Source organism: Rhinolophus sinicus, linkage group LG17 (genome assembly GCF_036562045.2).
Source record: "Rhinolophus sinicus isolate RSC01 linkage group LG17, ASM3656204v1, whole genome shotgun sequence".
NCBI classification, from domain to species: domain Eukaryota; kingdom Metazoa; phylum Chordata; class Mammalia; order Chiroptera; family Rhinolophidae; genus Rhinolophus; species Rhinolophus sinicus.
In genome coordinates, this window is record NC_133766.1 from 12,627,920 (window position 1) to 12,653,258 (window position 25,339).

The 25,339-nt window shown below is 42.5% G+C and overlaps 1 protein-coding gene across 3 annotated transcripts in view; it reads left to right on the forward strand.

Annotated features, from left to right (window-relative positions):
- The window catches only part of RGL1 (ral guanine nucleotide dissociation stimulator like 1), a 210,435-nt gene that overhangs the window by 169,778 nt on the left and 15,318 nt on the right, over positions 1-25,339 (forward strand). For all 3 annotated transcript variants that reach the window (XM_019738703.2, XM_019738870.2, XM_019738786.2), the window contains 8 exons: positions 2,619-2,743; positions 4,214-4,429; positions 8,294-8,397; positions 11,407-11,491; positions 16,503-16,592; positions 18,977-19,063; positions 20,709-20,741; positions 22,775-22,896. In XM_019738703.2, the coding sequence (XP_019594262.2) occupies positions 2,619-2,743; positions 4,214-4,429; positions 8,294-8,397; positions 11,407-11,491; positions 16,503-16,592; positions 18,977-19,063; positions 20,709-20,741; positions 22,775-22,896 (862 nt within the window). The remainder of the gene's footprint in view (positions 1-2,618; positions 2,744-4,213; positions 4,430-8,293; positions 8,398-11,406; positions 11,492-16,502; positions 16,593-18,976; positions 19,064-20,708; positions 20,742-22,774; positions 22,897-25,339) is intronic.

Sequence of the window (25,339 nt, forward strand, 5' to 3'; positions counted from 1 at the left end):
CACTGTAATCTGTCCTCTGCCCACGCAGATTACTGGTCATTTAATGTCGCATGGCTTCATCAAAGGAAGTGTCTATGGCTGTTTTTTCCTATTTGAGGAATTGACTGCCTATTTTCAAAGACAAAGGAAGAGCCAGCACTGCAGGTCGTGGGGTGCTTGGAACACCAGGCTTTGAAGAAAGCCAGAAAGAGGTTAGGACAGCCTTTCAGCATGACGTTTCATCCCCTCCCCGGCATGCGGGGTGATGGTTGTCATGACGGCTGACCCACTTGAAGCTTCTGACAGTCATTTCCCTGAAGTGATGCCTGATTTCCTCAGTGGGGGAAAGGAAATGGTTCCTCCTCACCGATAAGGGAAGCTGCATCAGCGCCAAAGAAAATAACCTTAAATTCCAAACAGTACCTGTTGAGTTTTTTGTGTAGGGGGGACCAGTGAGGGGAAAACGCAGTTGCATCATTAGAAGCTGCCTGCCAAGGACGCTATATCTTGGGTGACTTCATCTGCCGGGAATGTTTGAATACCAGGGGCACCCCTCCAGCTGCTGGACCTCCACTCCCCTCAGGGCCTGCCTGCCTGTCTTTGTGCTGAAGTGGAAAACGCTGTGTTAGAGCCCAGCTCTCCCCACTGGGGCTGCCCCTGGCTCTGGGCCTAATTGGGGAACCGGTGGGACCAGTCGTTCATTGTTTCCGACCCAGGGACTGGAAGGCAGAGCTCATTTGGCTGAGGCTGGAGAGAGGGCGGTTGCTGGACTTTGGAAAGGCTCTCAGGCAGTACCCAGGAATGAATTTTGTTCTAAGTTTGGAAATTTTTAATCAAGAAAGCCCGAAATGGTGATTATTAAGTACAGTTGTCATTGCTGAAAAGGAATTTGAGGAGCTTGGTTCCCATGCATTTATTTTACCCAATTTCATGCCGGCAAAAGCAACAGGCCCTCTCCTACATGTTTTCCACAAGTAAAATCTTGCTTCAAGTTTTTACTTCTACACTTCTGGAAGAGAGTCGAAAACAGAAACAGTGAAAGCATGGACTAGGACCCAGAGAGAAGGGAGCCTGTAATCTTCACTCATAGCAACATCCAAGGTACATACCAGGCTGCTGTGAGTGTTAGATGCATGAGAGGGTAAAGTCTTACCCTGTATGCCCCTGGGCTGAAGTGGGTCAGCCTCCACCTTGCACAGTGATGGGGGTAGATTTCTACAGAAGCGAGCAAGAGGGTTGAGAGGCCCATTCTGAATCTTAGCTTGGGGTTTTCAAATGTCTTAATCCTGCACTGAATGAGAGAGAACCAGATTCGTGTGTAGGAAAAGTGGTGAGATCCTGGGGTTTTATCTTTCTTTAGCTCATACCTGTTTGTGTCCCCAACTCTGGAAGGGCAGCGATCAATCCCTTCCTACCTTCTCCAGTCATAACGCAGCCCCATTCGCATCAGCACCTTCAACTCTGGGGTGAGAGGGCCAGCCTTAAACCACATACTCGTCACCAGAGCTGGCAAGGACTCACGTGGCGCTTCAGTAGGAGAAGTGATGTAGGGCCCACTCTCAGCACCCTCTTTCCCCTAGAAAACTAAGAAAATGCCACCCCAACTGGATCAAGGTGCCCAAAATTCTTGTATTTTACAAAGAAAGAGAGAAAAGGCTTAAAATGTAAACATTCTGCGGAAGTAGTAACACACTGATTTAAATTTCTGCTAAGCTATAACTGAACACACCTAGGTTTTTTGTTTCTTGAGAACAGATTTAACAGAGAGGAGACCAAGGAGTGTGAAAGGGGTTTGAGATTGGAAACAACCCAGGAATTGAGGAAAGGTTGCCGGGAAGGGAGGCTGGGGGTTCAAGTTAAACTTCATCCAATTCCAGTCTTTCAAGATGGAGACTGGTTGTCCTATTCCATGTGCTGAGTCCTTCAGCTTTTGGGCTGAACTCCTAGATTGTGATTTTTACTTCCTTACTCAGGCTGTGCCCCACACAATTTGCTAATTGGTGATCTTATCTATAATAAGGTTCAGGTGAACTTAGTTTAAGACTATTCTGCTTCGTGCATGTTTAACTTTAGGTGGAAGCTGAAAGCTACCTCAAGCATTTTGAGAATTCTAAGGACTTTCAAAGAATTCTGAGGGCTCCATCAGCATTTCTGACACCAAAATGGCCCATTCTACTCCCCAAAGCCTGCCGTGCCTTTATGCCCAGTCCTTCTCGGTTTCTGTTGTAAATACCCCTCACCCTCCCCGACTCCATAATTAAAAATTGCACACTTAGGGTTCAGGAAGTAGTGGGTTAGGCCTTGAGCTGACGGGAGGGTTTGAGAGAGCCCAAGATGAGGGCAACCCCCTGAATGTAGCCCAGCTTTGCTTTTCTAGACTTTGCCTCACCTGGCTCTGGCCTTGGCCTAGGAGCCAGTGGTTGGTCAAAGACAAAAGGCCTCTGAACATAATACTCGAAGAACAAGCAGAGAATGTGAAAACCTCCATTCCACTCAGAGTTATTGTGCTTCCTGTTCTCTCTCTTTGGGTTATCTGAAGGATTAGCCCTCTCCTTCCTAAAGGAAACTTCAGTTTGACTCTATAAACAAGGTTATACACAGTGGCACCGAATAACTACATTTTTTCCGTCTGTGAACAGATGGATTTCCCAGCGCCAGCTCCATCAGCCTGGAAGAGGAAGAGGAACTGGAGGGTGGAGGGTCCGCAGAGTTCACGTGCTTCTCAGAAGATCTCGTGGCAGAGCAGCTGACCTATATGGATGCAGTATGTCTTCTCTTTGTGCCTCAGAAATGCTTCTACTTAAACCCTGGGGAATGACAGTACTGGTGGCCTGGGGAGGGCAGTGGGGTAATGTGATTTAAGTCTTTTCAAATCCTTGAGAGAAGCTCTGCCTGTAAATGCAGAGTGAAGATGTGACTGGAATCAATCATCTGAATAATTCAGGCCTAAGCTCTTCTTGCAATTCTGGGTGAAGGGGCTTTTCCCTTGGCACTCAATGCACCCAGGGATATAAGAATTTTAATCGTGGTGACACAGAATCTACCCTGTTCCATGGATATTTCTCTCCCTTTAAAATCATCAGTATTTCAAGATCTGAACTGTTTATTTGGAGGATTGCAAAGGGGCCAAAGAATAAGTTAGGATAAAATAAATTTGCCAAATCCACATGTGACTATGTGGCAGCTCATTTCCACATGGGCTTCCTGTACCTTTGAAGTTTGACTATTTTTTTTTTTAGCTGGACAGATTTGATTACGTCAGTCACATTTCATAGCTTAATCTAGCTGGTAAATACCAGTTAAAGAAAACGATCTATTGTGAATTATCACAATGGTTTTAGCTCTTCTGTACTCACCCCTTTGAACAAAGCAGCATAAAAAATGGCAGAGTTTCCGCGTAATGAGCATGCAAATAAACTCTCTGAAGTACCCCGGACAGTCTGTGTACAGTAAATCCTGCTGTTCTCTCTTTTACACAAATCCTTACCCATCTTGTATTGAATTGTTGTACAAATGAGCATCTGCTTTGTTCAACAGATTTGTTACTATGGTTGTTCCACAACTGACAGCCTAAGAGAAAGATGGAAAACGTCATGGATCGTGACTGTTAGGCAAAGACCTGGGAACCAGGCTTCACATCCCGCTTTCTTCCTTTTACTGTGTGACGTTGAATAACTTTTCCTTTCATGTGCTTCTTACTCTCTTCATTTTAAATAACGTGAAATAGTGACATCAATGAACCGCACATGTGTTGTACTTCGGTGGGTCACTTTTCAGGTGGTCATGGAGCATTCATGTGTGTCACAGATAATTCACGATCATGAGTGCCCAGGACACACCAGGATATGATTTGGACGTCAAAATAACCTGACCACCTTTTTCTTTTCTTTTTTTCCTTTTTTTTTTTTTTTTGGGGGGGGATTAGTAGTATAGATTTTTTTACCTGGCTTTCCTTTGACGGAAAACTCAAAATGTTTTGGGGCATTTAAATTTCCTTCTGGTCATTGTGTTTCATTTGCTCAGTTGAGCAGATTTAGAAAGAGAATGTGAGCTTTTCTGATCAATTCATATATTAATTATTTACTTTTGCCTGTTGAAATGAACACCAGAGGCAAATCAAGTAGAAAAGGATTATTTGTCTATTCACAAAAATACCAATTTACAGGTGACCCAGGTGACGTGCTTTGCCATAGGAAATGTGTTGTCCTTACGGTCGATTTCTCTTTTATTCTAGCAACTGTTCAAGAAAGTGGTGCCTCACCACTGTCTGGGCTGCATTTGGTCTCAAAGGGATAAGAAGGAAAACAAACATTTGGCTCCTACCATCCGCGCTACCATCTCTCAATTTAATACCCTCACCAAATGCGTTGTCAGCACCGTCCTGGGGGGCAAAGAACTCAAAACTCAGCAGAGAGCCAGAATCATCGAGAAGTGGATTAACATCGCTCACGTAATTGTCTTTTTAAAAATATTCTTTGTGTTTAGTAGATACTAGAGACTGTTCCATCACCCTGTTGAAATGGTTTGTCCATCTGATTGAAAGGCAATCAAAAGACTGTATGTGAGGGCCTGCTGGGTTTTGTTGTTGTTATTGTTTTTCTTCTGACGTAAGAAAGAACATTGCCTTTCCTAACTTGGGAGTTTATTTGTTTTTTCTCTTTCAAAAACAATTGGTCCATTGCTCACTTCTTTCTGCTCGTGGAGCCGTACACTACTGCTTCTCCAGGGTGAGACGTTCTGTCTGCTTTTTCCTTTGTTATCAGAGACAGGGTACTGGTTCTGCCCTGTGTTCAGTAAATATAAACTGTTAGTCTAAGTGTCAGACTGCTCTTCAACCCAGAGTGAGTGCCCATTCCCTACCTCCCGCAGGTTTGAAGATCTGGTTCCTTCTCGGAATCTGGAATCTTTTTTTCTGAAGGACTCAGATACACAGATTTCACATTAATCTGGGGCTTTTTGAGGGGCCTTACATCTGAAGGTGGAGAGGCAGAGTCTATTCCTGGGCCTCAAATATACTTTCCTGAGTGTCAGTCTGGTCTCTTGGGTCAGCTGCTTCCATGCAATATGACCTTCACTTATCAGCATCTTATTTCATCATTGAGGAGAAGGTGACTGGTATATAGTCAGTTGGTGACCAAATATTTCATGAGCTTCTAAAATGTGTAAGCTACAGTTTTATGGTTTGGGGGACATAGATAGGATAAACACAATAAATTTGGTCCTACAGGAGCCTGTAGTCAAACAAGGAAGCTAAAATATGCTAGAATTACCGCAGTCTAGGCAGAGGAGTAGGACCATGTGAGGAAAGTGCTGTAGAGGTGAAGGGAGGAGAAATCCCTTCCCACTGGGGTGGTCAAGGGAGACGTCATGGATACAATGACATCTGAATTTAGCTTTGAATAATAGGGTTTTTGGTATTTAAAGATTGGGGACAATTTGTGTTTTTCTAGGCAGAAGAAATTACATCAGCAAAAGCTATGTAATTAACCATGTTGAAAAATAATTATTATGTAATTATTAGTTACATAATTAGTCCTATTAATCCACATTCTGAGCTATATGGGTCACCCCTCAACCTAAACACATTTCTCTCTCTCTCTCTCTCTCTCTATATATATATGCATATATATACACATACACATGTACATATATGTGTGTATATATACATATATGTATATGTATGTATATATACACACACAAATATATATATACATATATATGTATATATGTATATAATCACTAAGCCCCTATCGATAGAGCATAATGCTTAAATTTTCACATTCTCTCTTTCTTTTCACATTCTCTTTCGTTGTCTTTGATTAAAGAGTAAAGCCATAATAGTGCCAGAGAGTTTTTAGGTGGTCTGTTACCAGAGACTTTTTAGTATATGAAGAAAGTAAGAAACAAAGATTATCTTATGCAATTTAGATATTTCTTATTCTGAATTGAGCTTATTTCTCAACAGGTAAGAGCTACAAAACAAGTTCTAATAGAGGGTGACAGCGCATGGAATTTCTCTGTCTTCTTCTTCTTCATATATATGTGAAGAAGGGTATATATATATATTTCCCTCCCTTCCTCCCTTCCTCTCCTCCCCACCCCCACCCCCACTCCCCTTTTAAATAAAGGGAAGGCATTAAGGCACATATATATATATATATATATTCTTTTTTTAGCATAAATACCATATCATTTACAGTCTTCTACATATCTCAAAAGAAACTAATCTATCTACCTTTAATCCATATAACTGCTTAGAAAATCTGTAGCAAGAATATAGCATCTGTATGTATAACAGTGTGGCTCAAACAATGACTTTTGGTCCAAATTAAATATAAATTGTGCATTTATGTGATAATAAGAAATACAAGTGGAATAATTTAAAGTATATTCCAGATCCCATACCGTGTGCTTAAAAGCCAAGGGTCCACACTCTTGGCAATGTAGTTTCCTCATATTGAGCATTTGTGTCCCTTGAAATTGTGTAGGCTAAATTAATAAAATAATGAAACTCACAGGTAGTTTCTTGCCAAGATTTATTCTACTTTTCCTGCATTATAATCAGAACTTCTATTGAGAGGGTGTTTGAAAAATGATAATTTTACACACAGAAAGTATTTCTGACCTAATGTGACTATCCTTTCTTGGACTGTCTAACGGCTGCATTTTTACTTTTGCATCATATCTCTTGGAAGGATACCTCCTTTTCTAGAAATCGGGCCAGATGCCTTTTCTATTCCTTTAAACCCTTGGCTTAAGCCCCTTTCTGAATAATGTGTTCCATATGTTTATTATAATTTGCATGAAATATCTGTGCCTGAGTTCTTTTATTTATTGCAAGTTTCCTGATTTTTAGAACATAATTTTTGGATTCTGAACCTTTGTTGAACCGTGCTCTCATGGGCTATGGTTTCCAGACTGACTGTAATTCAGTTCTCTCTCTCTCTCTCTCTCTCTCTCTCTCTCTCTCTCTCTCTCTCTCTGTCTCTCTCTCCCCCCCCAACTTCCTTTCTCTTCCCTCCCTCCCTTCCTCTCCTCCCCACCCCCACTCCCCTTTTAAATAAAGGGAAGGCATTGAGGCATTTAAAAAGAGTAGGCATGACTTTTGCAAAGTACTTTGGCATTTACTCTCAAGAAAATGTTTGGGGGTTTGTTTATTTGGCATAGTTTTAAGCAGCCAGATTTTGGCATGCTGTTAGAGAATGCTGTTTTTCCTTTATATTCAGGATTAGCATTACTTCATGAAATCATCTTTTAAGCAGTGTGTATTTATGCCCAACCACTCTGGGACCTCTTGCCCCAGATGTTCTGCACAAAGCTGAACGCAAGCTCATATGGCGTGTTCTACTGTAAACAGTGTTTGTATAACACTCCCACACGCCTGTATGTGAAGCATCTCCATTGACAGAAGGCATGGTCCACTCTCCCCACGTCGCCACTGTCCCCATGGCAGCCAAGCATGGAACCCTCTCCCTAACTGGTTTGCTGTCCCTGCCATTCATTCAGCAGGCCTTGGACTCCACCGTCACTGAGTGCTGAGGCTACAGACTCCGTGTGGTAGCTTACATTTTAGGATCAGGGAACTTTTCTCCTTACCCAGAAAATGACATCCAGAATGTTTCCTGTTCTCTTTCTATTTTGTTTTAAAATGCTGCCAAAATGGATTTGATTTTAAAAGTCCAGGTTATTTTGGAAACACTGAAGTACCAAGGTGTTTCTGAATGTTTATGATTGCGGCACCAGCCAATTTGAAACTAAATGAATGTGTATAAAAATATTCCCTCTTGGCTAAGAGCATGAAAGCCAAAGTTCAACTTGTGGTGAATTTTTATTGCCAAGTTATATACACCTCTCTGGACAAGGGTTGGTCATGAGATGTTCGATACCATCTGACCTCCAAATGGCTGCTGCCCAATTCACTTTGTGGGCCCAAAGGATACAGGGATCTTTCATGTGTATTTTCAGGGCATCTGTGTGCTTTCAGCAGAGGAAAGTTTGCTTTCTCTAGCATAGCTCTGAAGACTCACCTCCATTCGTGTTTTTATTAGGAAAGCTGGAAACTATAAAACTGTAACAACAACGCAAAAAATATATTAAAGGAGAGAAAAACAAGCACACAGAGCCAAAATCTATAAAGTGTTTCAGTGACCGGGGTGGGAGTCAGCAGCCACTTTTTGATGTGCAGTATTTATACAGCTGCCTATTTAGTGGTAAGAATTCATAGCAGCTGTGATACCTCTAAAACAGGAAACCACCGACTCACTGTATTATTGATATTTAAATGCCTTTTATGTTTTAATCGCTCTCCATACAGGAATGTCGAATCCTGAAGAATTTTTCCTCCTTGAGGGCCATTGTTTCGGCGCTGCAGTCCAATTCCATCTATCGGTTAAAAAAGACTTGGGCTGCGGTCCCAAAGTAAGTTCCCAGGTGCCTGCTCTACTTTCCTTGGCTGGGGTGATCCGTTGCTGCAGAAATGGTGTGGGACCTCACCTTCAAAGCTCATATGATATAACGAGAGAAACATATTTGGAAGCCTCTGTGTGCTCCAGGAGGGGTGCATTTTACACATAATCATTAATGAATTTGAGGCAGGGCTGCTGCAGAAATCACATTTAGTCTCAAAGGGTGCCAAAGCCAAGGTCACCGGTTTTAGGGATGGTTTCAAGGATGTGCTTATTATCTGGATTTTGAGGGACAAGGTTGTGAAGTGATGAAGTAACAGCAATTTGCCATTATTTCTGGTTATTTTTCAGCCACATTCCAAAGTGCTAAACTATTCCAGGATGCGAGCGATCGCATGCCAATAGTTCTTGCTGTTCAGTAAGGATCCATTTAGTTAGTTTCTGCTTCAGCATCTGAAAAGCTGTCTTAGTGATGCTAAAACTTCTAAGCGTTCCTTCCTAGGTACCTAAATTTGTTAACAGGCCAGATTCTGCATTATTTTTCTTCGTAGTATTTCTTGGTGCCACCTTTGCAGCCATTAACAAATTAATGTCCTTATTATTTTGCCATCGCTCTCTTCTCCATATTCAGTGCTTCACTTATAGACTAGAGAACTTGTGCAAAGGAGGGCAGGGTGAGTGAGGAGGCAGTCTGGTCTCATACATAGCAGTACACATTTAGAGGCTGGGGAAAGTGTCATGGCTACACACCAGGCCAGCTACATTCAACAAGTCTGCCTAGGTTTGAACTCATCAGAAGTCAGGCTGTATCGAGGAAGAATGTGTAAACTGTTTATAGTGTATACTGTACACAGTATAGTCAGTTGCAGTCAGGAGAGAGGCCAGCTGGCTCCCTGGAATGGCTTGCTCTTGTGGGATTGGTGGGTTTGGTCCTTTGAGTGGAAGGTCTAATACTCAGATTCATCAATTCATTTAGAGCTGAGTAAGCGCAAAGGGACTGCCGCTAGGCAAACTTACAAGAGACTCAAATTGGTAAACCAGAGTTCCATAAATTTATGCTGAAAAGTGAGTACTCAAGCTTACCAGTGAGCTCAGATTCTCAGTCAGAGGAAAGTCTGGTTGGGACAAGTCCGATTATCTAATTCTTTGATCAGTAAGGAGAAAAATTGAAGTGGGTGATCTAAATGCCTGGTGTTATGAAGCTATAGAAGCCACAGCCACTCGGACTCAAAAGCACATGCTCTGTTATCTGTCAGTAGGAAGGCGAGCAGATAGGCTTTTCAAAGTCCAGTGCAGTTTTCTTAATTATCACTCTTTTCTTGGGTTCTTTCTCCTCTTCACTTGTTTGAATAATCAAGGTGACACCGTGTGTGAGAGATTAGTTGGCTGATTTACCTCTGCACATAAATGTTATGAAAGATATGGGTCACATAAAACCATTAGGTAATAGGCCCTGGGGAACTAGCTGGGAAAATCAGATACCTACAGAGAACTCATCCTCAAAAGCCCCGACTCCTTCCCCTTATCACTGCTCCTCAATTGTGGTCTCAAAAGCAAAGGGATGGTCAGCGGCCAAAAGGCAGCCTGGCCTGATGGCAGCCTTCTCTGATCACACTGCAGTCCTGTCTTTGGTGGTTGGTAAGTAGAATGCTATGTGAGTCACTCAGCCAGCCAAAGATTTCTTCCACAGCAAATCTAAGGCTAAAACACCAGTAAAAAAATTAGTGGGCTTGTGTCTTAATCTCCTTGGTTACCATATGAGAAAGTCCATTCTCCCAGCTGCCTTTTTTAACTACTACTAAACAAACAAACAAACAAAAACCCCACAAAACAAAACTCAAAGCCTCATTCTGTACAATGTGGGTGTCTGATTTGTTTCTTAGTTGGGTGGCTGGTTCGTGTTTTAGCAGGGACACTACGTAAGTGTCACAGTTCCTTAGAAGACACCGCTATATCAGCTCTACATATTTTCCATTGCTACATTCAAGAGACAGTGTTAAGGCATCTTATTTGGTTATCACTTTCCTTGTAATCCTGTACGCTAATAACTTTCATGGACAGAGAAGACATCGATTTCTCTTTATTTAGGCCCACATGTAATTAAGTTCTTCATTATTTTTCCAAAATATAAATAGCTCTAGTGGTTTTCTTGTAAGAGCAACATTACACTCATTTTGAAGCAAGGTCTTAATAATGGCTTTCTCATGATAATGCAAATGCTGCTTATAGAATGATGTCACCCCTGTTAATGCTTTGCCTTCAGAATCATCCACTCAGTAACCGCGGAGGTGTGTGCGGAGCAAAGCAAGAGGCCCGTGGAGAATGTAGTGTACTAGAAAGGGACCAGAATAGAGTCGGCACTTTACATGTGTGATCCTACAGGGAACTCTTAGTATTCCCATTGTACAGATGAGGAAAGTGGAGCTCAGGAAAGATAAGCAACTTGACCAAAATCACTTGGGCAGTGAGGGGTGGAGTTGGGATTTGAACCCACCACCTCTGACCCATGAGTCCGTCCTGATTCCGCCATCTGAGAGGAAGGACACTAGCCTGTGATTCAGGCAATTTGGGTTCCATACCCGCAACTCTCAGCAGTTATTAGCGGAAACTTGGACAAACCCCTGACTCTGGATCTTCATCTTGAAATTGAGGGGACAGGCCGACATGATTTCTCGGCTCCCATGGGGCTGTGTGTGTGTTGTTAAGACAGGTTTTTTGTTTTTCTAACTTGCTGAAGAGAACATGGTCCAGTTGGAGAACTTAATGCCCCAATTTAATAATCTGTCTCCATGGTTATAACATACGTGTTTAGAAAATATCCCTTTCTTTACACAGGTGACCATATCCACCTTTAAAACAAAGCCACCCTCCATAAGTCAGTGGCTTCATCGACTCATAGGGCCCACTGATACTGAGATCAGTACAGTCCCTTGTCGCCATAGGTACTGCGGACCGCTGGGCCGAAGGTGTTGGGCTTTTCCTAACTCTTCATTTGTTAATGTTTTCTTAATCCTTCTTATAGGGAGCGAATGCTGATGTTTGAAGAACTTTCAGATATCTTCTCGGACCATAATAACCATTTGACCAGCCGGGAACTACTGATGAAGGTGAGGCTGGTGGTGAGGGAACGGGGTAGTCCTGTTGACAGCTCTGGAATCTCTTCAAGGGAGGAGTGGCTGGAGGCCTCCTTAGGCATCTACAGTCCCACGAGAAAGCCTGACGTGACGAGAAGGCAGACTTTTTGGGTTTTGTTTTTATGCGGAATCGAAGCTTGGGGCTGAGAAAATTCAAATCGAAGCTTAGGGCTTCACTGTTGTGCAACCAGATTGTGAAACTTGTGCTCCTGGGTGTCCCTCTTTAACAAGCTGCTCTGCAAATACCGAGTGCTGGCAGTGAGGTGGGTAAGAGGGCCTGGAATATTCCTTCTCAGCAAAACAGCTCCTCAAATGACCGAGGCCAAGCCAGCAATGCCACATCCTTTATTTGGATGCAATTGCACAATCTGTCTGTCAGCAATATTTATTGAACGCCAAATGAGTGCTGACTTCTGAACTACGCGCTGAGCAAAGGTATGGCGCGGTTCATTTTATTGCTCCTGACAGTTGTTGCATAGCTACTGTTTGTAAACCATTGGACCAGCCTCTAGGAATATGAAAATGACTAGTATAGATCCTCTTTTCAAAAGTGCACCTTCTAGTGGATGGATATAGGCACTAAACAAGAATAAGTCAGTAGTCGTCACATAAAGGTACAAATAACAGGTTGCAAACAACCATCAGAGGGGAACAGAGAGCAGATACTGTCTTCACAGCCTTTCTATAAAGTCCATGCATCATCCTCGTTTTGCAGAGAGTCAAGACTCAGAGCGGTCAGTAACAGGCCCTCAGCCACACACCTGGTAGGTGGTAGAGCTAGGATGTGAATCCAACCTGGTGAGACTCTAAAGCCGGTGCTTTTATCACTTAGGCATAAACTGTGTCTTCTGACCACTCGAGAGTAGGGGGCAGGGTAGGTCAGGTCAAACTTCACAGAGAAGGTAAATCAGCAATTGAAGAAATACTGACTGAGCGTTCGCTACATGGTAGGTGTTGGAAGTACAACCATACTGAAGGCAGTCTCTGACCTTAAGGAGATGATGACAGTCTCCTTAATGGGGAAGGGAGAGACGTGGACAATTCTAAAATAGTCTGGGATGCGCCACCATAGAAGGAAGCCTCGTACAGGGCAATGAGAAGATACCATCCTTGTCCTGAGTCTCCTTTTCTGCAAATGGGAGAATATAATAGCATTTAGTCTACTGAACTCCTAGAAGTGTTTTGAAGGCTGACTGAGGTAAAATATTCGAAAACACTATGCAAATGTAAGTTAGTTGTAGTATTTGGCAAGCTATGTACATATGAAACCAAAGTATACGTAGCAAATGAAAATGAGGAAAGTATAGCTGCATATGCGAGCTCGGTGCAGACACTCGGAGTAGGAATGAAAGACGCGTGATGATGGGGTTACTGGGAAAGGCTTCCCGCTGGTAACTGTTGGCATAGCCCTTCCTGTAAGGGCCCCTGTTACGGTCTTCCTGACTATTCTCCTCCTAAGTCCCACTCACCCTTCGTGTCTCAGTGTGGACTCCCCGTCTTCTGGAAGCCCCCCTCCACATTCTCAAGTCTGATTAGCTTCTTTCCCATGTCTGTCCTGGCACTCGTCTGCACCATTCGAATTGCTTATGTGCTTCACCAGTCTCCCTCATGGCCTGTAAGCCTTCCGGGCAGGGCCTGGATTTATCTTTTCGCTGTTAAATTCCTAATGCCTCACACAGCGCCTGGCATGTAGCAAGCGTTCAGAAACCATGTTTGACGGCGTGAATTGATGGGCCTTATCACTCACATGACTTGAACACCTTGCCCACTATTAGTCCTCCTTGGAGCAGGTGATATGAGCAGGGAAGTTTATGCTGATGGCCACAACCTGCTTCACTGCACACTAAACACTGCTTGCTGAGTGTTACTACACCCGGCTTCACATCCCCAAGGATTTGGGGACTTTAAATGGAAACTCGTCTGGCTGGAAGGAGACGGCTCAGTGGTCTCCCTGTCCGTAATACGAAGCTAGACTAACTGGAGCCACACATTCAAATCCCAATAGCTCTGAGTCATCCTTGCAAAGGAGGTACATTGAATACTGTGCAGCTCTTCGCCTGGTGGCAGTCTTCTGGCTGAAACCCTAGAAACAAAGCTGTATCTCGACATTAAAGGTCCCATAAACCTTTCTTAACAGTAGAGGTTTACTCTAGTGCTCTAAGTTAGATTTCTTACATATGGCTCAAGTCCCAAAGAAATGAAAAACTTGGCTATGAGTTCATGTGGTCTGTGCACTATCATTAGTGATAGTGGAATGTTTTGAGCAGTGGATGCATATATTTAGGTATCTTGCCAGACATCTTTGCTGATCATTCTTTCATATGAAATGGATAGTTCTGGATGTTAATTCTCAGCACAGTTGTAAAAAATGAAATAAAGGTCTTTAAATTCTCAAAAGAACCACCATGAAAAACTGCCAGCCTCTGTTTTGAACATGCCATTCCTGGACTCACACGGATAGGTTTAGGTAATCTTAGTCTGAAATGCCCTCTCTTCTCTTCTACTCTGGGTAGACATAATGTGCCACCTCTATAATGTGACTGGAGGCAACATAATAATTAGCAAGAGTCTATGGTTTTCCTTTCAATTGTTAGAAAAAAATTTTTTTCTCAAAGATTATCTTAAACCTTTTTCCTCCTTCTGATTTTTGGAACTTAGATCATTCGAAGCAGGTAAATTATAGATCCACAAATTTCAAAACAACAGGAAAGCAGAATACCACCAAATCTTGGTTCTTGGTGAGAATTCTTCCTGGTTGTACTAATACAAACAACTTCTAGGAAGGCCTGGGAATTTGTCTCTGGTGGAGATATAGTATTCAGTCAAGCCCCCAAATGCATGAAAGTCAGTTGGAGCAGGAGATCATTTGGACTGTGAGGACCTATTCGAATAATTACCATTAGCTTCCGAGCTATAATTTAACCAACATTTATTGAGATGGAGCCAATGCCTGGCTAGGACCATAGTAGAAGAGCCCCCTCTGAGGGTGGATGAGGGCAGCTGAACTCTGATAAGGATGGAGACAGAAGGTGAGACTCAGGGGAGAAATTTGTACTGGAGAGAGGGAAGGATGACAGAGGGGAAGAGATGAGAGGAGAGTGGGAGGGAGTGGGAAGCTTATGGAGGGAGACATTTGGGATTCATCCAAACGTGGGTAATGATTAAGGTCTTGGGACTGGATAGTATTTCCAAAGACATGAGTATAGCGAAAAACAAGATGACTTTGGCAGAAAGAAGAATCACTAAAGAAGTACGAGCAGCAAAGGAGGCAGGAGGAAAGAACCAGAGTGATGCAATCACAAAAACCTGTGAAAAGCTTCGAGAAGTTTCAAGGGATTGGTGTGAGACGTCGCAGAACAGAGGATTTAGGACTGAGGAAGAAAAAAAACTGAAACTTTTGAATGTGGCACATAGTGGATTTTTCAGTTGACACCATATTTGGAAGAACTGCACTAGTTAGCCATGCAGAGATGGACGCTCCTTCTCACGAAATGATGAAGTCATGAAATCAGCAAGTCTTTTAGCTCTCCGTCTCAGGTCTTTATCTCTCCACCCATCAGGAAGTTGTCCTAAATGCTCTTTAAAGATTGCCTCCCATCACTGTGATTCTCAGGAGCCTTTTACTTCTCAGAAATCCTTCTTAAGAATTTCAGGTCTATCTGCAATGATTTCCATGCATCATGCCTCTGCCAGTGACTAAGAAAGTGAAAGGATCCAGAAGGACCTACACACTTGAAAGAGACAGATACTCATCCAAGTCAGACAATTGATTTCTCCCTGCCAGCAAATTATCAAGAATTTGGGAGGAACCACAACTGTCTAGCACAGGAAATGGCACATGTCGGGCCACTTTCATTCATCCCCAGGAAAAACTGTAAGTGGGAGATTATTAGCTAGCTCTCCTGATTATCCTTTGTAACGGGGAGAAATAAAATAGATAGTCACTATGGGTTCTGTCCTCAGTTGTGGACCTGGACCTGGGTTAAGGCTGGAGAACGATGGAAGATAATTGATGTCTGCCTGTCATCGGAAAGACCAAGTTACTGAAAAAGATCCTTTTGCAGTTGTACAGTAGCGAAAGGTCACATGCTAGGGTAATATAATAAACCCAGGGAACACCGACTCAGGAAAATCTAACGTAGACGTTATACACTGCTAAATTGTGAAATGTGCCTCCCATTCACACAGTTCCTGGAAAATGAGAACTTAACAAGACCCTGAAACCACCAAACGGAAAATAGTTTATGTACAGTCAGCAAACTCAAGATTAGTCATTATGCAGAAGAGTTTCAAAGAGTTTGTTGTTAAGCAGACAGGGAGGAGAGAAAGGACAGCCATCTGTCCTCAGGCGCCCAGAGGAAGGATTGATTTGTAAGGGTTCCAAACCTGAGTGGCAACTTGAGAGGATTGTTTGGGGGGGGGGGGGAAGGGGGAAAAATGTATGAAGGTCTGTCTTTCATAGATTGGTGCCGTGCCATGGTACTGGACTTCCTCAGAAAACTTCCGGTACAAAAGTTTCATTTAGCTAAGAAATACCACAGAAATCGTCCCCTTTCTTTCACAGAATGCTGGTCTATGCATTTCGGGCCAAGATCAAGAAATCACAAAATGTGCAGAGAAAGAGATCTTCATTTCTAGGACATGTCTTTACTTTGGGTGAAGTTTGGGATGTGTAAAAATTGCCTCCAGTTCCGAGAATCGCCTGCCCTGCATTAACAATGGATTTTATAACCAAACCAGGGGCTCTTCTTAGAGAGTAGGGGGAAACAGGATAACCCAAGGCCACCGCGTTTGATTACAAATAGACCACTTGCAACAAGCCAGCTGTGCATTTGCATCATGCAGCCCAGACCCGGCTGCAGGCCTCTTCACTGTACATGGCATCCAGATAGTTTGCAGAGGGTCTGTGCAGGAAACCAGATGCCAGTGCCCTTCTTTCTGGTGTCATTCTCCATCCCTCTCCTCTGTGTGCTTCATTTCTTAGGAAGGAACCTCAAAATTTGCAAACCTGGACAGCAGTGTGAAAGAAAACCAGAAGCGGACTCAGAGGCGGCTCCAGCTCCAGAAGGATATGGTAGGTACAGCCGTTGGCCTTCCCTGCGAGCCCACGAGAGAGCGACCTGGGCTCCTGCGTGGCACCAGCACCTTCAATCTGCAGGGCATCCATGCTTTCCTAGAAGTTGCCCCGTTCCTTACCTCATTTGTTCTCAGCAACCCTGGGAGATCTGTAGGAAAGACGTTATTACTCCCATTTGACCCAGTAGGAAATAAACACTGAAAGTCACAAATCATGGTGTTCTCTGGAGCATTGTTTTTCTAGAGGTAAGGGAAAGTCTGCAGCGGGGACACCCTCGTCCCTCTTACTGTCTTCCTCTCTCTACTCCCTCACCTAGAAGCTGCTGCTACCTTGGCCTTGAGACCCCCTTGGCCTTGAAGTTCCCTGGTGGGAATGCCTACTTTAGTCAGCTTTGGACCCAGCGTGGCCCAGGGCCTGGCTGCTGAGGAAAGAGTAACTACTCTTAGGAGGACTTGGTCAGTTTACTTGTAGATCTTCTCATTTGTTCCAAGCCCTCTAGTCATTTGCCAACTCTCCTTACTAACCCTAAGGACTAACCAAATCTTTCTAGTTTTCTAGTACTCAAAGGAGTATCATCCCTCCCTCCTTAACTGAAAGATAGTTATTATCATCTTCAGCTTTATTTAAAAAGCTCTCCTAACTTATAACAAGAAGAGGGAAAACCAAAGAGAGGAGATTAGAAACTGACAAACTCTACATGTTTTCATCCCGACCTAGAGAAGATTTCTCTCCTTCCCTGGGAAGCTGGACCTACATCAGGGACGTTTTTGAATTGATAGGACCCTCCTGTAACATAAAGCTTGTAAAAACTTCACAGCATTTCAAACTTTCCCAGTTGTTCAAAGATAAATTAAAAATAGCTGTTAAAAAAAAGATTATTATTTCAGTTCAGGGTGAGACCTTGTACACATAATGGGGAAGGACAAACCAGCTGGCGGTGAGTTCCCGAAGGACAACACCCTCCGTGGCATGAAGTGCATGAAGCAGTTCTGGCTGAGGAAACACCAGCCTCATGTCAGGGAACCTGGTCTTGCCCTGGCTGAGGCTGTTTTCTTGCCAGAATTTCTGTAAGTTCCTCAGTGGAATTTAGGAGAAGGTGTCCATGGAAGCCCTTTGTAGTTTTCTTTTCAACATGGTTACTGCCTTGGTACCCTTATGGAGAAGAGCGATGATTTCAATGAAAATTTGGTGAAATTAATATAGTATATACCGGCAGTTGAAGTATTTTTACCTTGATTTCCAAGGGCCAATGTTTTAAACATAGGCTTTTTAATTTGGGGGATTTACAGTAAGTTCCAGCCAGTACATGCGTTTCTGTGAACCCCTCACCCAGTTTCCCCCTGGTTGACATCATCTGTGGCACATCTGTGAATACGGAGACGCTGACACTGGCATGCTACTGTTAACTAAAATCCAGACTTCATTTGAATTTCACCATTTTTCCATTAGTATCCTCATTCCTTCCAGGATCCAGTCCAGCATACCACACTCATTTAGTTGTCACATCTCTCCAGTCTCCTCTGGTCTCTGACAGTTTCACAGTCTTTCCTTGTTTCTCATGACCTTGACCATCTTAAGGAGTCCTGATGTCCTTACAATGTCCCACAATCAGGATGTGTCTGTTGTTTTCCCAGTGATTAGACGGAGGTTATGGGGTTGAGGGAAGAATATCACGGTTAAAGTGCCATTCTCATGACATCATATCAAGGAGTGAATGACATCAGTGTGACATCTGGTGTCACTGGTGTTGTTACCCTTAACTACTTGATTAAGGTAGAGTTTGCCAGGTTTTCCATTGTAGAGTTACCATTTACCCTCCTGTATTCTTTGGGAGCGAGTCACGAAGTCTAGCCAAGGGGTCATTGCAATAGTGACGTCTCCTCCCCTCGTGGTACAGTCTTCTCCAGTGAGTACCGGTCCACTCCTTCACAGGGGGCAAGGCCATCCCTTTCCAGAGCCATTCCAAACCACTGGAGTGTCTGCTCACTGTGAAAGAGAAAAGGTGTCTCTCTGACCTATGCAAAAAATAAGCCCCTCTGTTAACAATTTTGAGCATACTTGTCTGATCTCCTGGCTTTGAGGTTTGTTTTTCATAACTCTTAAAGTTAGCTACTAGATGATGGCGTTCTTGTCTTATCGGTGTAGGAATTTAAAAAATTTCGTTCATGGAGGTTAGCACGATTGGCCCCAAATTCTCCTTATTTATTCTCCAAACCTTGTCAAGGCTTACCTGGCCATTCAAAGATGGCGGCTTCCATCTGCTAATGGGCGTGTGGTTGCCTACAGCCCACAATGGGTCCAGTTGCTCCAGGGTGGAGGTTACTGAAACCCTCAGACTTGTCAGTAACAACTGTGTCAGTTCTGCTATCTTTGCTCTTCAGGGTGTGATGCAGGGCACTGTGCCCTACCTGGGCACCTTCCTGACTGACCTGACCATGCTCGACACTGCTCTCCAGGACTACATCGAGGTGAGTTCTGTGTGGGTGGTGACACTGGATCTGCAGCCTTCTCACAGGATCCCCAAGAGAGAAACTCACTTTATTAGTATCTATTGAGGGCCCATCACATACGTGGCATTGTGCTAGATGCTCTGGGGAATACTACGGTGAATAATACCACAAGTGGCTCGCAGCCCAGTGGAAGGTACACAGCAAAGCAGGCAGTGGCTGATAGAAACATTAAGAGTTCAAACAGAAGTGCAATGAGAGCAGAGGGGAGGTCATGATCGGTTCCATATGAGGGATGAGATGGTAAGGTCTTAAGAAGGAGTGGATTTGAGCAAGACCTTGATGTTGAGTCGGACTTTGGGAAGTGGTAATAATGCCCTAACATTCCATCCTGTCTTGTGGGGTAGGGAGTCAATCAAATGTGTGGATTTTTAAGTATTCCTTTTTTTTCATATTATTTTCTGCTCTGAGGCACCCTCACAGGGGCACGGGCACACACTCGATGGGAAAAGAGGTGAACCCAATCAAACAAGCTGCTTGTTAGTAACAATATTAAAATATTAAGTGGAGAAGAAATTTGATATTTGAAATGAGATTTAAGGATTGCTTATATATATTTAAGCTTATCTTACCTGTGGTTATCACAGGCCATCAGCCTTTATAATTAGAAGGAGTAGCACATATTTTGCATAGACCTACCTCCAAGCTGGTCATAAATGTGGACATGCTCATTCATTTTGCATTTCCCGGGCTCTATATCTCTTCACATCCTCTGCCTCAGCTTATCTCAGGAAACACTCATTAGTTCTGGGGAATTTTTTAGGAGTGACCAATGATTTAGAAGTTACATTCAGCCTACTAAGAATAGTTGCTGAGGGGATGAAGAATTGAAACTTAATTTTTCATGCTGCTATGTAGAAGTGACTTCCCTTTTGATAAAGCATTGACAGTTTGGTTCCTAGTATGAGCCAAGCACCATCTGTTTTTGTTGCTTTTGGTCAAGGAAAAAAAAAAATGTAATGGAACATTTGCTCAAGCTTTTGCCTTTCCTGGCTCTGCAAATGTATTTGGATTCTGAATTGTCATTCCTTTATCATTATTATTTTAGTTGGTTTCAGACATTCTAACAGAAGGCTGTTGGCCTATCCTGTCCTATTATAATTAAAAGATTTTCTTCAAAGTAAACGAACGAACAAAACAGAAACAAACTCATAGATACAGACAACAAATTGATGGCTGCCCAGATAGGGGATGAGTGAAAAAGGGGAAGGGATTACGAAGTGCAAATTGGCAGTTATAAAAACAGTCCCAGGGATCAATAATATTGTTATAATGGTGTATGGTGTCAGATGGGTACTAGATTTATCAGGGTGATCATTTTGTAAATTATATAACTATCTAATCACTATTGTATATTGAAATTAATACAATATTGTATGTCAAAATTTTTTTAAGTTTTTAAAAGAATGTTTTTCTCAAAGCGAACAATGCTTCTCCTCCTCCATAGCAGCCATAATTATAGTGTTAATTAATTGTGACTTTATTTGATCTTAATTAACATCCTTTGATCTATTTTAGTAAGACCTAGAACAACACAGGGCTTGGCTGTGTTTCAAAGTAATGTGGTTTGTCACTGCTTTTTTTTTTTTTTTTTAATTTCTTTCAGGGTGGGCTGATTAACTTTGAGAAAAGGAGGAGGGTAAGTAGAGATTTTGGCTGTGATTTTCCGTTTTACTTTATTTATCTGGGCATGACAAAATGAAAGAAGCGCGGGGGCTTAAGTTTTATGTAGAGGCAGAAAAAAATGAATCAGCATTTATTGAATATTTTTCATATACCACTGTGCTTATCATGATCCTATGTATTATCCGCCAAGAGCCCTGTGAGGTCGAGTTTATCATCCTCAACTCAAACGTGAGGAAGCCAGGACTCAGAGAGGGAGGTAACTTGACCAGAGTCACCCGGTAGCAGAACTGGGGTTCTTATCTGGTCCAGCTTCTCCAAGGCCCACATGTCTTTCTCACCTCTCCTCATCTTTCTTTACAATTAGCTTTAGTAATACCAGGTTCATCCTATTAAGGAGCGGGGTTTCATAAGAGTAAATGACATAGAAGAGTTAATAAAGATGGTTAACTCTTATGGGTCTATTTGAGAGAGGAAAGGAAGAGTCTTCATGGTTACATGTGGATAATTATTCTTTTCCTTTCCTGTCAGCAGAGGAAGGGGTGTTCAACATCAATCTGAATTTTTGTGTAGACAGTAGAATAGTTCTGCCCTATGATAAAAAAGATAAAACAGAGCTTTGAAAATTGGCTGTCGCTTTAGTGTTAACATGTGTATTTAAAAAGGTATTTTAAAAGATCCAAATAAAAATGAGTGAGAAAAACCATAACGTCCCCCTAGGGTACTGTCCTTGTTCTTCAGTTATTCATTCATCCTTCCATTCCCCAAATACTGATGACGTCCCTCACATGGGGTGGCACTCTCATAGGTTTGGGTATTGCAGCAGGAAAAAACAAGCCAGAGCTCCCTGCCCTCTTGTTAAAGTTCACAGTCCAAGAGGAAGGTGGACAATCATTGGGCAATTATAATACAACCTGAAAAGGTCTTGTGAGCAGAAGTAGTGGGTATTATAGGGGCATGTAGGAGGGGCTTGGATCCCCAACTTGTGGGGACACTTCCAGGAGGAAATGACATTGAAACTAAACCCAAAATTTCAGGAGCTAAGCACTAACTTGGACAGGTGTGAGTCTTCTGTCCCTTGGTGGAGTATATATTCTCCTTTAGCTTGATGAAAAACGTTCCTTGGAGATACTGACTGAGACCAAGGACTGAGGTCATTGGATGGGAAGTTGACACCATGGAATCTGTCGGTCGTTGACTTACTTCTGTCATATTCTGTAATGCTAAAACATTCAGTTATTGCCTCCCCGGTTACCCGTCTTTGTCCTTTGCCTTCAGAATAACCCTGATGGTAATTTCTTTCCTTTTAAGACTCGCAGGTTAAACCCTCAGAAAGTTTGAGTAAGGCTAAAGCTTCTACCCACTGCTGACTTAAACATGAAAATCTTTATTGACGCATCTAAATAATTTTGGACATCATTATATACTTGCTTCTCTCATGAGCTTTAAAAGACTTAGTTAAATGATTTACTGGAGTAGTAAAAATCCAAGGATTTGGGAAATCTAAACATTCAAGTTTATGAGACCCTGAACTGTTTGGATGTTCAGTCCTACCAAAACTTATTTATTGAGGGGTCAGAGTTGAGGAAGGTGGGGGTGGGGAACTTGGAAGCTTCCTGACTTAAAGTAATTGTTTCTTTATATTTTAGTATATAGAAATAGACATTTTAAATATATTTTAGAAGTGTTCAATAAAAAAAACACACTTTTCTATCTCTAGGATGAAAATGGAAAAGAGAAAAAGGAAGCCACTCTGACTCTAGGTTGTAACTAGGTTGGGTTACTTTGGCAGCTTGTTTTATTATAAATTGCTTTCTCAAGGAGAACGGCGGACTGGCAATGAAAGCGTACAAGGACTTGAAAGATTCTGAGTTAGAATTTTTAAGAGTTAGTCTGGTATTTTATTTCTAAGAAAGGCAGTGCTTCAGAGTCCTCCTAGATGATTTTTTTCCATCGTTTATCCTAATGTGGCATGTTTTAATGTCGGAAAGATGTATATTTCATTGGCCTTTATTCACTCTTTCTTTCTTGGTGTTCTGCCTGCTTTAGGAATTTGAAGTGATTGCCCAAATAAAGCTCTTACAATCTGCCTGCAACAGTTATTGTATGACCCCAGACCAAAAGTTCATCCAGTGGTTCCAGAGGCAGCAGCTCCTAACAGAGGAGGAGAGGTAGGTGGACATACTGCCCATCAAAGTGGAGCTCTGGTGTTGGCAAGAGGGATACTGCACCCAGTTCCTCGTTTGGCCATTTATTCAACAGCTGTTTCATGAGCTGCTGCTAGTTCCTCACTTTTCAAAGGTTCATGATATAGCAGGAAAAGCTGAATTGATGGTATCAGATGTGCTTTCTGATTCTTGCTCTACCATTTATTGATCTTTGTAACTGTGGACAAGTCACTGATTCCTCCTGATCTTCAGGATTCTCACTGTCACCATTGTCATCGTCACCACCACCACCACCATTGTCACCGTGTTTGTCACTGTTGTTTACTGGTACTCGCTTTCAGGGAATTTTCAGTCAGGAAGGGGAGATAGAATCATTGAAATATGATAAGTAACTGAAGTGCTGCAGGACCTACGTGCAAGAGCAATTCATTTGGCCAAGGAAATGGGGCGGGGGATTATCATAAATTGTTACCATTTGGGCAGGGCTGTGAAAGAGACGGAAGATTACACCAGGAGAACTGGAGAAGAATGTTCCAGACAGAGAGAAGAACATGAGCAAAGGCCTGGTGGCCTGATGTGCTTGGCATTTGGGGCAACAGTGAGAACTCTGGTGTGGAGGATCCCCAAGGGACAGGTTTCAAAACTGGTTGATGCGTATGGAAAGGTCCATCAGCTCCAGTGTCTTGAATGTGGGCCCAGCAGGGGTGTAGTCTTCCACGTGTAGTCCAGAGGACTAGTCTGCAGTCCACTGCATGCTTTTACATTTTTAAATGGTCTGGGGGGGGGGGGACCCAAGAATGTGACATGGGACAGTTATTTGAGATTCCAACTTCAGTATCTACAAAGAAAGTTTTATGGGAACACAGCCCCATTCATTTCCATCTTATTTATGGTTGCTCTCACGCATTAAAGGCAGAGTTAAGTAGTTGCGTCAGAGACCCTATGGACTGAAGAACCTAGAATACTTACTCTCTGGTCCTTTACAGAAAATATTTGCTGACCCCTGCTGTAGACCAGGGATTTTCTTGAACGTTTTCATCAGGGAAAGCAAAATCGACAGCAAATTAAGTATTTTGCCAATGAGGAAATGAGGTTTAGAGACGTATTGTAACTAATCAGTGATAGCGTTTGGGTTCAGACTCAGATCTCCCTGACTCTACAACCTAAGCTCTGAAGGGGACTGTGTGATGTCGAGCAAAGCACATAACCTCTATAAGCCTATTTTCTCATTTGAAAGGTAGGTGATTTCTGAGTTCTTTTTAAATCCCAGGGTAGATTGGTCCTGTTACATTAAAACAAAATCTTTGATTCAGAGTACTCATCAGTTGGTGAAGATTTTTTTTTTTTTTTTGCCATGTAGAAAACAAAGCGGTATTGTCTCTCTTCACATTTCCTGGTCTGATGATCAGTTTCTATGAGTTAAGCTTCTCTCTCTGTGTACATCCTTCTTACGTATGGAACACACAGCCCATGCTGGTTGGTGGTTTGATTCAGAAAGTTCAGGCTCAAATATCAGCTGTGCAATTGACTTGTTAACAATAAAAAGAATCTCGGTAAACATATCTCATTTTTTCTTGCTATTTATAAAAATTTCTACAGCTTATGTTAATATTTGAATAATTCCCATGTCAATGGATACTTCTACCTGGACACATCTTTAGGTTTAAAAAAAGTACACATAATTAGCAACTTATCACGCTAATATTCACCATACTTACTCTTCCTCACCTACCCAGAACCAAAACAAGTTTTCATAACAGACATTTCAAGTCAGATATAAATTCCTCTTGTGCTTATTCAAGTTATGTCTGTCTAGCACGTAGATGTCTGAATCTGGAGTGGTTTTAATTTAGGATGTTTTGGCAATTAGAAACTATAGTTACATATCTTTATCAGTAATAATAACTGTCTGTGTCTATTCACTGATGAGTATATAGTTTACAAAAGTCTCTTCTTTCATTTTCCTTAGAGAAGAGTAAGTTGAACGCATGTACGCACATGTGCACACACACACACACACACACACAGTAATAGGGAGATAGTGGAAAAGAGATGATTCTTCCGCTGGCCTCGCCGTGGGATGAGAATGATCAGGAAACAGAAAGAAGTCAGCCTTTGATGCTGCCACAGCACACAAATCCATGTTTGTTTGTTTTTTTAAGATTTTATTGGGGAAGGGGAATAGGACTTTATTGGGGTACAGTGTGTATTTCCAGGACTTTTTTTTTTTTTCCAAGTCAATTTGTAGTCCTTTCAATCTTAGTTGTGGTGGGTGCCTTTCAGCTTCAAGTTGTTGTCCTTTCAGTCTTAGTTGTGGAGGGCGCAGCTCAGCTCCAGGTCCAGTTGCCGTTGCTAGTTGCAGGGGGCACAGCTCACCATCCCTTGCGGGAGTCGAACTGCTGGCAACATTGTGGTTGAGAGGACGCGCTCCAACCAACTGAGCCAT